Source organism: Lutra lutra, chromosome 2, assembly GCF_902655055.1.
Source record: "Lutra lutra chromosome 2, mLutLut1.2, whole genome shotgun sequence".
Taxonomy (NCBI): Eukaryota; Metazoa; Chordata; class Mammalia; order Carnivora; family Mustelidae; genus Lutra; species Lutra lutra.
The window spans coordinates 38,953,958-38,968,248 of NC_062279.1; the positions used below are offsets into that span (position 1 = coordinate 38,953,958).

Below are 14,291 nucleotides of genomic sequence, written 5' to 3' on the forward strand. Positions count from 1 at the left end.
GACAGGGGTTTACCCATCTGCAGAGCAGCGTCTCTCCCCGGAGCCCTTGAAGGACTGACTGTATTAGACTTTCTCGCAAGCATCACAGCCACAGAGCTGACTGGGCAGGAGGAGGCCCGGGGCGTCCCGCCGTCTCGCCCTCCCTCACTGGGAGGAGGACCCACAGCCCTTGCTGCTTTGCTTCCGTCGCGGCTGCCTTCCCTGTTTGAGTCCTGGTCAGCCGCGGAAAAAGAAACCCTACGGAACCCGATCCAGGCCCTTGTGAACAACTCCATGCCCGGCAGGGAGAGCCAGAACTGTGGATTTAAGTCAAGTCGGGCTTCTGAAGTCACTATTAGCCAAATTTGTCCACTCCGGTGCCCTGGGGCACTGTCCCGCTTGCCCAACGGAGCCCGCAGATCCGAGGGGCCCTGGGAATCCGTATGCCAGAGAAATCGCAGGTCAGGCGAACTGGGGCAACTGCCTCTGAACATCTCCTCCGGCTGTGGCGTATCTGCTCCTTCCAGAGCCACCTGCCGTCAATGGCAAAGCAGCAGAGACCAGGCCGAGAAAAATGGAGTCGACTGTAGTCGTGCGCTACAACGCATTTGATCAGTGTGTCTTTGATTAGAGGACATCATCTGGTCTTCTCGTGTCCTCTGTACCTTTCAGGTCTCTACACGCCTGCGGAGGAGACGCAGCCCGGACTTCAAAGACAAGGAGTTTTGAACTTGCATAGATCTCAGTTTAGTCATACGCAAACTGGGGCCAAAATCCGATGGCCAGTCTATCAGAGGATCAAATGAAAGCATGTTGTGTAAGGGTATGGAATGCCGTAGTGAGGATGGTATGGCCGTTTCATAGGAGCTTTCAGGCATCGCTTTTCATACAAACTCTGTAAATTCTTTTTTTTTTTTTTAAGATTATTTATTGATTTGACAGAGAGGCAGTGAGAGAGAGAATACAAGCAGGGGGAGCAGCAGAGGGAGAGGGAGAAGCAGGCTTCCCGCCAAGCAAGGAGCCGGATGGGGGGCTCGATTCCAGGACCCTGGGATCATGACCTGAGCTGAAGGCAGATGCTTAACGACTGAGCCACCCAGGCGCCCAGCAAATCCTATAAAGTCTAATGGTTAGGTCACATAGACACAGATTCTTACTAATGAAAGTTACCTTTATTCTATAGTGCTCCTTCTTATAGGACACAGGATATAATGCTTTTGTTGAGATGTGGTATCGCATGGATCCACAGGGAATTGCGTTTTTGTTAATGGACATTGCCATTCATTAAGGCCTCTCTAATTCTTAACCACTGCCTCCCGGGGATCCCTCTGTTCCTTGTGAAGACATTCCTTACAGCACCAATAGCGTTGTGTTCCTGTTCTTTCTTGGCAGCTGGTCTCCTTCTAGACTGTGATCATCAGGAGGGTACGCAGCTTGTCCTCTGTTCAGATGCCCAGGAACAAGCACGGTGCCAGGCAGAAAGCAGACCCCAGATGTTGACAGCATGGATTTTAATTTATTGATCCATATAATCCTGATTTTCTTTTTAAACGTTCATAGTCCAGCCCTCATTCAATTTGTTCCTCTCTCTTTCCCCTTTTATGGTAGTTAGAAGCAGAAGCTCCAAAGTCAGATCGGTTGAGCTGTGTGATATAGGGCGGGTTACTTAACCTCTCTGTGTCCCAGTGTCCTTGGCTATAAAATGGGTATCATATTTGTGCTTATTTTATGTGGGATGTTTCTGAAAATGAAATGAGAGAAGCCTATGGAACTAGGCATGGCCCCGTGAGTGTTTAACGAATGTGTGTGAAAAGCAAGGAGAGGTGGTAGATGCGATCGGTGCAGTGAGTGGACAGCGTGACTTTGAAGTTGAGCAGAATCACTACTGTATATCCATGGACTTGGGGTCAGACTCATATCAGTTCATTTCTCTACCTCAGTTTCTTCATCTGGAAAATGGGGACACTAAATCCTATATGGCTTTTGGAAGACAAATGAGTGGGTGTGAGTAAAGCATTTGGAAGAAGTCACTTTCATAGAAGGTGCTGGATTCTTCTTGTGCCTTATAGGGAACAGACGAATGCCTCTTTGGCATTCTTGCCTGATGCCAGAGCTCTTGGCCTGGAGTCAAGGTGATCAGAGGGGTTCCCTTAGCCTCATTCCCATGACCTCTGCCTCCCGAATGACAGAAGTCCTTCCCACCACAGGTTTGTACTAAATTCCTCCATAAACTCCCAATGCATCCTCTGAACCAGGTTGAAATGACATGATCTGATAGAACAGCACATTTCTTTTATTTGATACCGTTTCGTTTATCCGAGCATCATCAGAGAGTGAATTGTTCTAAGCAAAATAATTTCCCGGTGAAAAGCTTTCTAAAGTACGCTCTTTCGGCACCTTACGCAGAGGATGAAGGACAGGGTTTAATCTTTCTGAGACAATCTCTGGGACATCATTGTGAACACTAACCACAGTACTGTCTTCAAATACCTCTGACCTATGTTGGGTTTTCATTCCTGTTACCAAACGCCCAGAGAGGGCTATGCGCTGGGCTTCCTCTTTGTCCTTGTGGGCTGTTGCACACACTTGAGCTACCCTGCATCTAGGCTCTGGGCCTCTTCCTCTGGTCTTGTACCCCAGGGCTTCTGGCCACCTGGGAGAGCAGTACGGGTAGCTGCTTTCTTGTCCTTGAGACTTTTAAAAATGTTTCTGTGGTCACAAACACTATGACTGTCCTTATGCTCAACGGTATCAGGTGAACGACGTTTTATTGAGGCCAGACTCTGTGCTCTGAGAGGAGAAGGGTTACCCACACACATTCACACAGCCAGACCCCCTCTGGCCCCTGTCACATGGTGAATGGTGAGCCTGGGAGCCAGATGGGGACCTGGTTAAAACGAAGATCTGGGCTGGGGCCCGCAGGTCTGTGTTTCTAGTAAGTTCCCAGGTGAGGCCACTGCTGGGGCCCAAATCAGGTCCCAGAGTAGCAAGGCTTCCATGCAGAAGAGACAGATCCAGACGTCTCAGGGGAAGGCAGGCCAGGCAGCCTCGTGGAACCCAGGTAGGTGGAAGTGCCCTGGGAAGTTGTGTGAACCCCTCACTGCCCCAGCTGACATTTCTATGGAAGCACAATCTGCCCCTGAAGAAACACATCTGCGGGCCACAGGCAGCCCTCCACGTCTGGTAGTGCCCAGAATTATTGGGGGGATCCTGAGTCTCAGGCAGTTTGCAGGTTAAGGAACCTGGTCACACGTGCCAGTCCCTCCACAACTTCCCGGAGAGCAGGTACACTGCTGGGGCCAAACCACTGATGGAGCCGGGAGCTGGTCCATGGCGGGTAAGAACCCTCTGGCTCTGACACTCCCTGAGGGCAAGAACTTGAGGGAGAGAGCAGAAGCATTCTCATATTTCGGTGCCCACACAGGTCAGCTCACTCTAAGAGATTTCCTTTCACCTTTTCTGTCTTGCGGGGTGCGGTGTCAGCCCCATTTTACAGATGAGGAGACTGAATTTCAAGAGGTTAACTAGCTTGGTCACATGACCCAGCTACTAGTTGGCGACAGGAGGACTCACTCACAGCCTCAAAGCCGTCCTTGGATGATGCAACCGGTCGAGTGTTTCATTAGTTCTTTCTTTTTTTTTTAATTTAAAAAATTTTTTTATAAACATATAATGTATTTTTAGCCCCAGTGGTACAGGTCTGTGAATTGCCAGGTTTACACACTTCGCAGCACTCACCATAGCACATACCCTCCCCAGTGTCCATAACCCCACTGGTGTCTCATTAGTTCTAATCTGACCGAGCCCCCTCGAGGTCTGTGCAATTATTCCTGTCTCCCAGATGGGTATACTGAGGCTCTGCGGCAGAGCGACCAGACCACAGGGCAGTGGAGCCAGGATGGAACCAAACACCGTCCTCTATGTTGTGCGGCAGGAAAAGGGCTCAGGTCAACTGGTGTCCAGCTTCAACCCCTAGAGGGACCTGAGTAATGGGGAGGGGCTGCTGGAAGTGGAATTCCAATACCCTGTCTCCTCTTTAATGTCCCCATCAGGATGTGGCCATCCTCAATCTGGTAAGAAACTGCCATGCCCAGACTCGCACCCAGCCCAGCTCGGACGTGTCTCGTGTCCTTCTAACACCGGCAGCCACGATAATGGGGCCTGTGGCAGAATACGCCTGCCTGTCCGAGCCTACTGGGCTGCCCATCAGGGCAGGACTCTGTGGCTATTGGGAGCACAGGCTTTGATTTCTTCCCTCTTGTCTCATCCCTGAAAAGTTTGCGATTCGGCAGGAGAAGAGTCGCAAGAAACACGGATTGCCGAAATAACTTGGATTTTTGCTGCACTCAGGATGTATAGGAAATCCCTTTGATAACCAGGCATAAAATGTCTAGGGCTTGTGATTTCTGTATGAGAGATGAAGGGCATAGCCTTGAGCTCTCCCCAGCAACACACAAGCACACGCATATGCACACAAGCACACAAGCACACAGGTGCACACACGCATACACACATGCACACAGGTGCCCATCTGCAGAGAACCAGTCTTGTTCCAATTACCCTCAGGAATCTGGGCCATTCACCTCGGGCTCTTCTCCTGCAGTGGGTGGGGTGGGAGGCACCAACTCTGCCTGTGCTCAGGTGGTGGGGGGTGGGGGGAGGGGTGGAGTCTTGGAGCCAGAGGTCCCAATGGCAGGTGTCCCAGAACTTTGAGACTGGAGAAGATTTTGTTTAGCTCAGCAAATGTCTCCCCAGGGAAAAACTTCCCCCGGGCTTGATTTAATACTGATCCCAAATGACTAGAATCAGACATGCAGGAATCACACACAGCTCTAAGAGAGCAGTTGGGATTATAATACACTTACAAAAGATGGAGACAAGCTCTGTTTGGGGGCGGTCACTGGCCTCCTCCTCTATACCTGCTTTCTGACTATACCTGATTATGTTAGCAGCCTCCTCCCAGCCCGAAGTTTCCATGCTCTCCTTCAAGTGCTCGGGGAGACGCCAGGCCGCACCCAGCTCCCAGGGCCCACGGAGGTTTTTCATCTTGGGGGACTGTGTTGTGACTCCCCAGGAGCTCCCAGGCTGCTGTCCCACCTGCCCCAGCCTGGCTGAGCCCCCCTCCAGGCCCCCACCCCACCTCCCCGCAGGCCCCACATGTCAGCGGAGGGCTCCTCAATGCCGCCAGTGGCCAGGAGTTTCCAGAGATGATGCTCCATTCTTCCCAGCTGTCTTTTTGTCTCCTTCGTGTCTCCCACCTCATCTCCAGGGACACTGAGTCTGGCCATCGGTTTGGTTGAGGGTTAGAGCTTAAAAGCATTCCATGTTTTCTTGTCTGTCACTCCTGTCTTCTGGGGACAGTTTGGTGCCTCGGTCTCCAAGAGGCACGAGCTGGGGTCTTCCTCCTGCCCTGTTCCCACTCCAGGCTGATACCCCGGGGCCAAGTTCTCCCGCCCTGGGGGCCTAAGGGATGGACTGGAGGACCTGGGACAGCAAAAGGAACTCAGGCCATGCTGGTGTTTGCCAGGATCATTCAAGTTGGAAGGTTCTGAAATCACAGCTTGTTTTGCCTCTCATTTTACAGAAAAGGCTTTGAGGAGCTGCTTCTGGAGCAAGAAGACATGAGAGCCTTGGAATCCGCTCTCAGCTTGGTCACCTTCCCACTTCTGGGACTTGGCTTAGGTACCTTCTGAGCCCTGGTTCCCTCATCTGGGCGACAAGCGTAATACCTACCTCTTAAAGTTCCTTGTGAGGTCAAGTAAGGTCATTCAGGCCTTCCACGTGGGAGAATTTAGTAGGGGTTGTTCAATTAACATTAGTGCTTCTATTCTGCCCCCCCGCCCAGCTGTTCTTTATGGTACCTACTTCCCCAAATGGACCTTTTCCCCCACTAGGCTATTAATTCCTGGAGGTCAGGAACCCTGTTCCAGTCTTGGGTTTCTCAGCACCTATGACAGTGCCTGGCATTGAGCCATGAGATTTCAACTTGACCAGTGTGATGCCAGGTTTCCAGACTCCCTGAGCTCGAGCTCAGACCCACCTATCCTGGGAGTGGAGAAGCTTGCCGCCCCCCCCCACCCCGCCAGGGCCCCTCATAGCCCCCATGGCTGGGATTCCTCAGCCAGTTTCACAGAAGCACAGCAGCCATGGGGAGGTTTCTGGGACTTTTATTTTTATTCTTTATATTGTCAAAGCCAGTAAATTTGGGCAAACGCTGCATCCCTTTTGGGCTGCCAGCCCCCACCCGCCTCCCTCACCCCTCCCACCTGCCAGCCACTACGAGTCACCTGGGCTAAAAAATGCCACCCAGCCAGTGTCCAGCACTGCACCACCCCCATTGCCAGGCTGTGGGCAGTCTAAGGAAAGGAAGGGCCCAGAGCAGGAGTCCATGCAGGCCCTAGGTGCAGCCCATCCCTGCAGGGTCCTCCCCTTTCCTGTGTGGGCCCCAGTTGGCAAAGCAGGGGGTTCTGAAGTCCCTTCCAGCCGTGCCAAACCCCCCTCTCTCCAGGTGATCTTGTCCATTATATCAGCACAGAAGGAACCCTAGGTGGGCGGCTCTGGGCGGGGGCAGCATCTGCCCCTCAGATTCTCTCATCTTTTCTCTGCCTCCTCTGCCTTTCTCAGCCCAACGGAGTGTGTGTGTGTGTGTGGGGGGGCTGTCTTGTCTCTTTCTGGGGAATCCCTGCTGAGGGCAGAATGGAGGGAGAAAGGGGTCCGGGAGGACTTGGCCCTGGGGTGGTGTGTGATCCTGGAGTTAGGGTGTCAGGAGCGTTTCTCCTTCGCTGGACCCACTTCCCCTCCCTGAGGTGGATTTCCTCCAGCCCCGGTTCTGCCATTCGTTCTGGCCCCTCCAGGGGGATCCCTCCTACGCCAAGGTGGGAGGAGGGTACCTGGACATGCCCTCTTTTCTTCTGCGGTCAACCTGGACATGCCCTCTTTTCTTCTGCGGTCAGCCAAGAGCCCACTCGGACCCAGCACCCTGGTCTCTCAGCTCCCAGACCAGAAGGGAGACCTCTGCCCCCCCCAACTGCCTCTGAGGGTGGGCCCCCTGCAGCAGCTGGATCCCAATGGCATGTCCGGAACCCCCAGCCACTTTCCCGGTGGCAGAACCTGGTCATTTGCATCTACCTGTGCACTCAACGCGTTTGCGGAGCGGGCAGGGCAAGGCCTGGGCCCCAGAGGAGCGGGATGGCCGGCCCGGTGGCGCGTCTTACCCGGCTTGGACCTCCCTCCCCGCTCCCTCCTCCCTCAGCGGGGCTGGCCCCACCGCCACCGCCCCAGCCCGCGCCCCTTGGCCTCCTCCCTCTCGCCCTCCCCCTGCTTCCGTCTCCACCTCCTCCTCCTCCGTGGAGGGGCCCCGGAGCCCCGTGCGGGGCAGCGGAGGGGCTGCAACCGGGGGACGGGGACCGGGACGGGGACCGGGAAGGGGGCGGGGACGGGGGCTGGCGTCAGACGCTGTGGGCGCCCAAGCTGAGCACCGAGAAGGCGGCGCGGTGCTTGCGGAGCAGCAGCCGGATCTTCTCGTCGTCGGAGTCGGGGTCCAGCGGCTTGTTGTACTCGTCGTCCTCGTTCTCCGAGGCGGCGCGCTCCCCGCCCGCTCCCGCGCCGCCCGGGGCCCGGGGCGTGGAGGACGACGGCTCCAGGGCGCTCTTCTTCCGCCACTTGGTCCTTCGGTTCTGGAACCACACCTGGGTGGAGAAGGAGGCTGAGGATAGTGCGCCCACAGCCCACCCCCTTTAGGAGGGTGACCCCACCGGGAGGCAAGGACCGTCGATCTTTATTTTTATAGTAAAATAAATGGCTCAGTGATAGACCAGGTGGTAATATTCACGCCGTTTGTGCGGCGGGAGGTGGCGGGGAAAGTAAAAACGAACTCGGGTCAGTGCCGCAGCCCTTTGTGCTTAGCCAGACTCTCCTCGCGGTGGATCTTCTCTTTTGCCACCCGGGGCACTGGGATGGAAGATGCCGGAATGCCCAGGTGGGGGCCTTCAGTAGGTGTTCAAGGGTGGTCCCTTCTTCAGCTCCATGGACCTTCCCTGAACTTCATGAGTAATTTCCCCTAATTATAAAAGTAACGTATTTTCATTGCTTAAGATAGTTGAAGAATGCAGAAAAGTACCTAAAGAAGCAGAAAAGTATGGAAGGGGTCCCTCGCTTCCCTCCACTCGGATTCGGCAGAGAAGTCTGCGGAGGCAGGTGGCTGGCAAGGCTGGCCCAGCCCAGAGGCGGTCCCAACCCACCCTCATGCTTCCCTCTTCTACCCTTGAACCTGTCACCATGTCACAGAGCTGGGCAGTTCGGTCACAGCGTTCTTTTGGGAGGCCGCCCACCCAAAGTATCTCAGGAGAGATCTAGCGTCGCGGTGGCGTCTGGGAGCCTGGCGGGAGAGGCCCCTTCACTGACTTCAGGCTCCGTGGCTGTGGCGGGCTGTGTGAGCACGGCCCTTGCCTGCCGCGTGGAGGCTGCCTACCCTCTTACCCCATCCGAGCTTCATTTGGATGGACCTGAAAGGAGGTGTTATCTCCTCCTTATTGGCAAACCAAGGCCGGCCCTCCTGCCTGCTGGTGCAAGCCTGTAAATTCAGTTCCAACATGCCCCGAGACTGACTCCTGATACAGGCCAGAGGCTGCCACCAGCCCTCGAAATTTCTGGTCAACACCGTGCAGAGGAGGGGAAAGCATTAGGTGGATGTCGCAACTTTGAGCCCCAACTCTGCACTTACCAGCCTAGTGACCCTGAGTGATGAAAGACTCCCCACCTCCAGGTTGCTGGGAGGCTTTAAATGAGCTCCTGAACTCAAAGTTCTCCCAACAGACAGATAGCAGTACTGACAGCCATCTTTTAGGTTATGGTTATTATTGCCATCTCTGGGGTGAGGTGGGCAGGGCGTGCCCAGACAGCAGGACGGCTTCCCACTGAGAGCCGGAGTCACCCCCGCAACCCTCCCCGCCGCTGCCAGAGAGCAAAGCTGCCTTTCCTCCACTGGCTGGCTGCTCCCTGGAGGGCAGACACCTTCTCCTGCAGAAACTCACCTTGACCTGTGACTCAGTCATCCCCAGTGAGTATGCCAGCCGTGCCCTCTCAGGGCCAGCCAAGTACTTGGTCTGCTCAAAGGTCTTCTCCAGGGCAAAGATCTGGTGGCCCGTGAAGGTGGGCCGGGTGTGCTTTTTCTTGTGGATGCTGTCGCTCAGGGGATCTGGGGCTGGCAGGAGGAGGAGAGTGTGTGGTTAGCAGGAAGAGTAGGGTACAGCCCTATCCTGCATTTCCCACGAGGCCAGCTCCCTCCTACAGAGAAGCCACTGAGATTGTGGGGGCATTGTGACACCGTTAACAAGCAGCATTCCTGGCGTTCAGACAATAGTGACCATGACCTCTGCCCCGTCTGGATGGACAGGGACCCCCAAGAGGGCACCTGGCCCAGATAAGAGCTATTTAGGGGGAGACGGTGCTTGAAGACGGCCCTGGGCTCCTTTGCTCTGTAATGTTTTTCCTACTCAGTGACGCTGCCTTCCCTCCAGGGGCAACACCAGGAGGCTCTTCCAGGTCTTCTCAGTTTTCTCACCAAGACACCAAAACAAAACACAGACCTTCCCCCAACAGTCAGGGCCCCAGGGGGTCTGGGAATTCCTTCCCCGTCTAATCCCTTGTTCTTGGGTCCCAATTTCCAGGTTCCTGGGAAAACCAGACCTTTAGGCCCCAAGTTACTGCACTCCCTTGTCACCAGGCCTAGAGGTCATGTGACCCCAACCACACAGAACTAGGACCCTGCCTCCTGCTTGGCTAGGACAGCCGCTCAGGCAGGAGCAGGGCTGGAGGGCAGCAGGGCTCCGGGGAGGCAGAAAGCCCACCTGTTGGGCCTTGTTCCGTGCAGCCCAGCAGCTCATGTTCTGTCTCCTCATGTTACAGAGAAGGAAACTGAGGCACTGGTTGGGGCAGAACCTTCCCAAAAGACTTTCCTCTGCAGTCCTCTGTCCCTTTGTGTCAATTCAGCCACTGACTTAGATATTTTCCTGTGTGTGGCCGTGCACTTGGGATTGAAGAGTAGGAGTGTGGAGAGAGTATGTGTGGTGGGGGGAGGGGGAGATGGAGGTGAGAGAGACCAAGGCCCAGAGCACCCCCAAAACCAGTTCTCAGAGAGGAGGTCTTCACCTGCGTGGAACCTGCCATGCTTCAGGCTGAGTGAGGGGTGCGCTGTCAGGCAGTGTGACCACCCCGAGCAGCACAGCAGATGGGGAGGCAGGCGTGATTTGGGGTTTCCTTGGTGGGCCCCAAGCCCCTATTGCAGTGGGGCAGCCCCGAGGTCAGAGAGAAGCGGAAGTTCCCTCCGCCTCTGCCCCGGCTGGGCCTCCCTGGCACGGGGATTACTCCTGCAATTCCTGTCACCTCCCTGCCTCCCAGGTGAGCCTCACCTGCCCGTGCACGACCTGCCACCATCTCTGGGCCCTGCCTGGACCCCTGGGGTCCCCACACCCATTCTCTGAAAACAGATTTGGGCAAGGTAGGATAGGGTGACCCCCCCACCTCCAACAGCTAGGACCAAGTCTGACTGGACTCAGCAGCTGCTCGTGGAGGCTGGGCGGTCATCACTGCTCCTGCTGCCATAAGCCCTGAGGAGGATGGTGGGAAGCTGCCCCCTTGATGGCGGGCAGGACCAAGATGGAGTCGGCGTGCATGCCGTGGCCCTGAATGGTGTCAGGGCAGGAATGGGCTCTCTGGGAAGGTGATGCTGGGGCAGCTTCTCACAGGGGACAGCATTGGTACACTTTGGGTGAAGATGTGACATGGGTTCTGGGTGGGAAAAGGAACCTGGGTGGCCAGGTGGACCCTACATAGGGCAAATGTGGGTTATGTGGTCTTCTCCAGCCCAGGAGACCCCCGGGTTTTCTGGCTGAGGCGGCCACTGGTAAGGGTAGGGAGTGAGGGGCAAGACACCTGTCCAGGTAGAGCTGGGGTGGGTCCGGGAGGGGAGAATTCAGTTGTGTGCCCCAGTGAGCCATGGATCCAGGTGGCTGAGGAGAGGTGGACGGCAGGTATGGACTGCCCTGTGAGCCTTCCCTTCGCTTCCCACACCTCCTCCTGCCCAGATCCTGTGGGTGGTGGGGGTGGGGGGGACCTGGGGGCCGGGGTGGGGGGTACGGAGCCTTGCCCTGTACTCACTGTTGCTGCACTGCCTCCCGCCTCGCCAGTCCTGGCCCGTGTCCGCCCAGCAGTTCCGGGTCCGGGTGGGGTACTCATTGCCAGCCTTGGGAAAATTCCCCACCTGGGGTCCATAGTAGACCCCCTGGGAGCTGAGTCCACCAAAGCCTGCCACGTGGGGGTAGCTGGAGAGGAGGCTGCTGTTCGGCGTGGCCACAGGCCTGCTCAGGATGTCCGTGATCCCGTGGGGGGTGCCGGCGGCCAGCTGGGGGCCCAGCCCCGGAGGGCTGAGCTTGTAGAAGGAGTTCTGCACGGAGTACTGGCACACGGGGGACTTCATCTCCGAGAACTGAGCCAGTGGCGTGTTGTTCAGCAGGAACGTCCCCTGCAGGTTGGACTCCATGATCCTCAGGTCAGGGCGAGGGAAGGTCAGAAGCCCAAATCCAGGCCCCCTAAAGCCAGAGACCCCGAGCTCTGACCCAGAAGCCCATGGCAGGTTTGGAGGGTCAAAAGCGGCCCGAGCCCCAGACTGCCCTCCTACCTAAGGCATCCGGCCCGGCCCTGGCCCGGGGGGACCAGCACCTACGTCAGCAGCTCGGAAGTCAGGTGCTCCTGGAGCAGGTGAGAGGCCTCGCCGGCGCCCCTTGGCTCTGTCCCTGCCCCTCCTGGAGAAGGGTGGCTCCCCAAGCCTCAGCTCAGACCCCTCCTCTGCCTGTGAGTCTGGGGACCCTCCATGAGAAGTTTTAAGTTCAGGGAAGCAACATTTCCCTGATAAAGATATGGCGCATTAGAATACAGACCCGAGACTGGCTGAGCTGTGAGAGGCGCGGCGCCATTGGTCGAAACCCACACAGGCCTCACATTGGCTTTTCCAAGACAAATTGCACTTTGAAAGATTGACTGTAAAATCAGCCAGGGTGTGTGTGTGTGTGTGTGTGTGTGTGTGTGAGAGAGAGAGAGAGAGAAGGAAAGAGGGAGGGAGGAGAGAGAGAGAGGATGAACACTGGAAGCTCTGTTCCTTCTCAGAGGGTCTACTTGCTCCTGGTCCCCCAAGCGCAGCATCTAGGGAACGGAGGGTACCTGGGGCCCCCAGAGGCTCCCGAGGCAGCTGGAAGTTACAGCTCCTGCAGCTGCTCCCCTGAGGGTGAGGAGGCCAGGCTCAGGAGGCACTGTCCCGGGGTGCCCAGACCCCTTTATGTGCAGTACCCAAGCCAGCGGAGGAGTATGGAGTCTGAGTGTGGATGCTTCTCTTCCTTTCTCTGAGCTGGGATGGGTAAGTGGGGAGGCTGGGCTTTGGCCCGGGGTGGTGAGGGGTGGGGATGTGAGTCTCTGCCCCTGGCCTGAGAGCCTGGGAGTGGGAGCCTGCCAGGAGACTGGGGCGGGGGAGGTGGGGTGTGGTGGGGGATTGGAGCCTGGCCCTACTGGGCCTGTGCTCTTCCCACCTCTGCCTCTGAGCAGCTTTCCTGATTCCCTCTGTTCTTCCATCTAACTCCTCCGAGGAATCATGTGTGCCTCTGCTGGAGCCAGTGCCATGTTCTGTCTGGCTTGGCACCTGGGTCGGAAAGCTCTGATGACTGCGACTGCTGTTGATTCAGTGGTGGGTCCCCCTGGCAGGCATTTGGTTGGTGCCCAGTCATTATTTGATGGTGGGACACCCATATGCCTTTCTTTCGAATGGATTTTTACAACATGCAATGTTCTACTGGGGGCCATCTTCCACTTTACAAACAGGGAAGCTGTGGGGAATACTCTGTTGTTTTTGTATGGGCAGTTCTTGTTTTTGTTTTTTAAAGTGGAAACCAGCATGCCCCTGGTCTGAACGTGTAAAATGACAGGACATTAGGGACTGTCAGGCAGACAGACTTCTGTCCCTCCTCTGCCGGGCAGTTCCAAAGCCTTTCCGGAGCAGGCTGTGGGCTCCTTGGCAGTCTCAACACGCCGTGGTCCCACTGTGGCAGGTGGGAGAAAAGAGGGGCCCTTCGCTGGCCTTCTCCTTGGCTTCTAGTTGGAGATCTGGACCCAGAACTTGGGGAGGGCTCCCCTCTCACACAGAGCCTGCCTCTCCCGATGCGGCTGGTATGTTCCTGGTGGAACAGGCTGCTCTGAGCCATGTTCTCTGTAGTGTACATGAGGTAGGTTAATGCAAGAAAGACCTTACACAGGCTGTAGAGATTATTTCTCTAGAAGTTTAGACTAAAAACGGGAAAAAGGGATCTTACCCCTCTGAGTTGGCTGGGCTACTAGGCTGCCCATCACAACTGTTTGGGAGACTTCATTCTGATTTGGCCACCTGACCCCACCCCCACCCCGCCCCAGGCAACTGTGATCCTGAAATTACGATTTTGAAACCCCCTGGGCCATGCAGTTGAGGACCCTGCGACTGTGACTCAGTCAGCCCCTAAGGATGGGAACTTATGAGGAAGAAAAGCTGCAGCAAATGATTTGATTCTTACTTAATGCCAAGCTTGACAAAGGTATTCACATTTGGGAATCCCAGGATAAAATACGCAAGAGACTTTAGCAACTGTTTAATCCATTCCCGCATTTGACAGATGAGAAAACTTAGGCCATCTGGGTGACCAGCCTCATGAGGTGTTAGGAACTATGGAGGAACAGGGCAATCTTCTCAGAAGTTCTTGAACTTTGAATGACATTGAGTGCAGGGGCCGGACACCTTCATGAGGGGCGGGGACTGGGGTCCCCCTTACTGTATACTGTGGGTTCAGCCATGCACCCTGGGATGTGTGGTGCCCCCCTCCACCCACCTTGGACTTGCCCACATCTCATGGTAATCCTTAGGAGACAGAAATCTGTCCTACCATCGCTCCCCACCCCCCAGGCGATGCAGGCCTCCCTGCTGACTGATCCCACTTCCAGACTCCTTCAGGCCCCAACCCCAGCTTCACTCCTGCCCCAGCCACCACCCCCCACCATTCCCCCAGGGCTGAGCCAGGAAGGAGAGATGGAGTCCTGTGCTGTGAGTCCATTTCTTTATTAATTTTGACATTTGTTCAGCTGGTGTAGGGAGAATGGTCTATACATCCGAGTGGGGTGGGGGGTTACCCTCCCGATAACAGAGCATTGGGGAGAGTCAAGAAAAGAGTCATTTTTCATAACAATTAAAAAAATCAAGGTAATTCCAAAACTTCTAAAAAGCGTCTAAGGTGCAGACTGCA

The 14,291-nt window shown here is 55.7% G+C and overlaps 1 protein-coding gene across 1 annotated transcript; it reads right to left on the bottom strand.

Moving 5' to 3' along the window:
• Positions 1–7,316: 7,316 nt before the first annotated feature.
• NKX6-3 (NK6 homeobox 3) lies at positions 7,317–11,944 on the bottom strand. The gene is made up of 3 exons (XM_047719780.1): positions 11,137–11,944; positions 9,012–9,181; positions 7,317–7,667 (listed from the first exon to the last, which is right to left on the bottom strand). The coding sequence occupies exons 1-3, from the start codon at positions 11,516–11,518 to the stop codon at positions 7,428–7,430; spliced, it is 792 nt and encodes a 263-aa protein (XP_047575736.1). The 5' UTR covers positions 11,519–11,944; the 3' UTR covers positions 7,317–7,427.
• Positions 11,945–14,291: the final 2,347 nt, after the last annotated feature.

What these genes read in the sequence shown, in the direction of transcription:
- NKX6-3 (XM_047719780.1), bottom strand. Translation starts at nt 11,518, where the DNA reads ATGGAGTCCAACCTGCAGGGGACGTTCCTGCTGAACAACACGCCACTG. An exon ending in CGGGAGGCAGTGCAGCAACA is followed by an intron (nt 9,182 to 11,136) that starts GTGAGTACAGGG and finishes TCCTCCTGCCAG; the next exon opens with CCCCAGATCCCCTGAGCGAC. An exon ending in TGACTGAGTCACAGGTCAAG is followed by an intron (nt 7,668 to 9,011) that starts GTGAGTTTCTGC and finishes TTCTCCACCCAG; the next exon opens with GTGTGGTTCCAGAACCGAAG.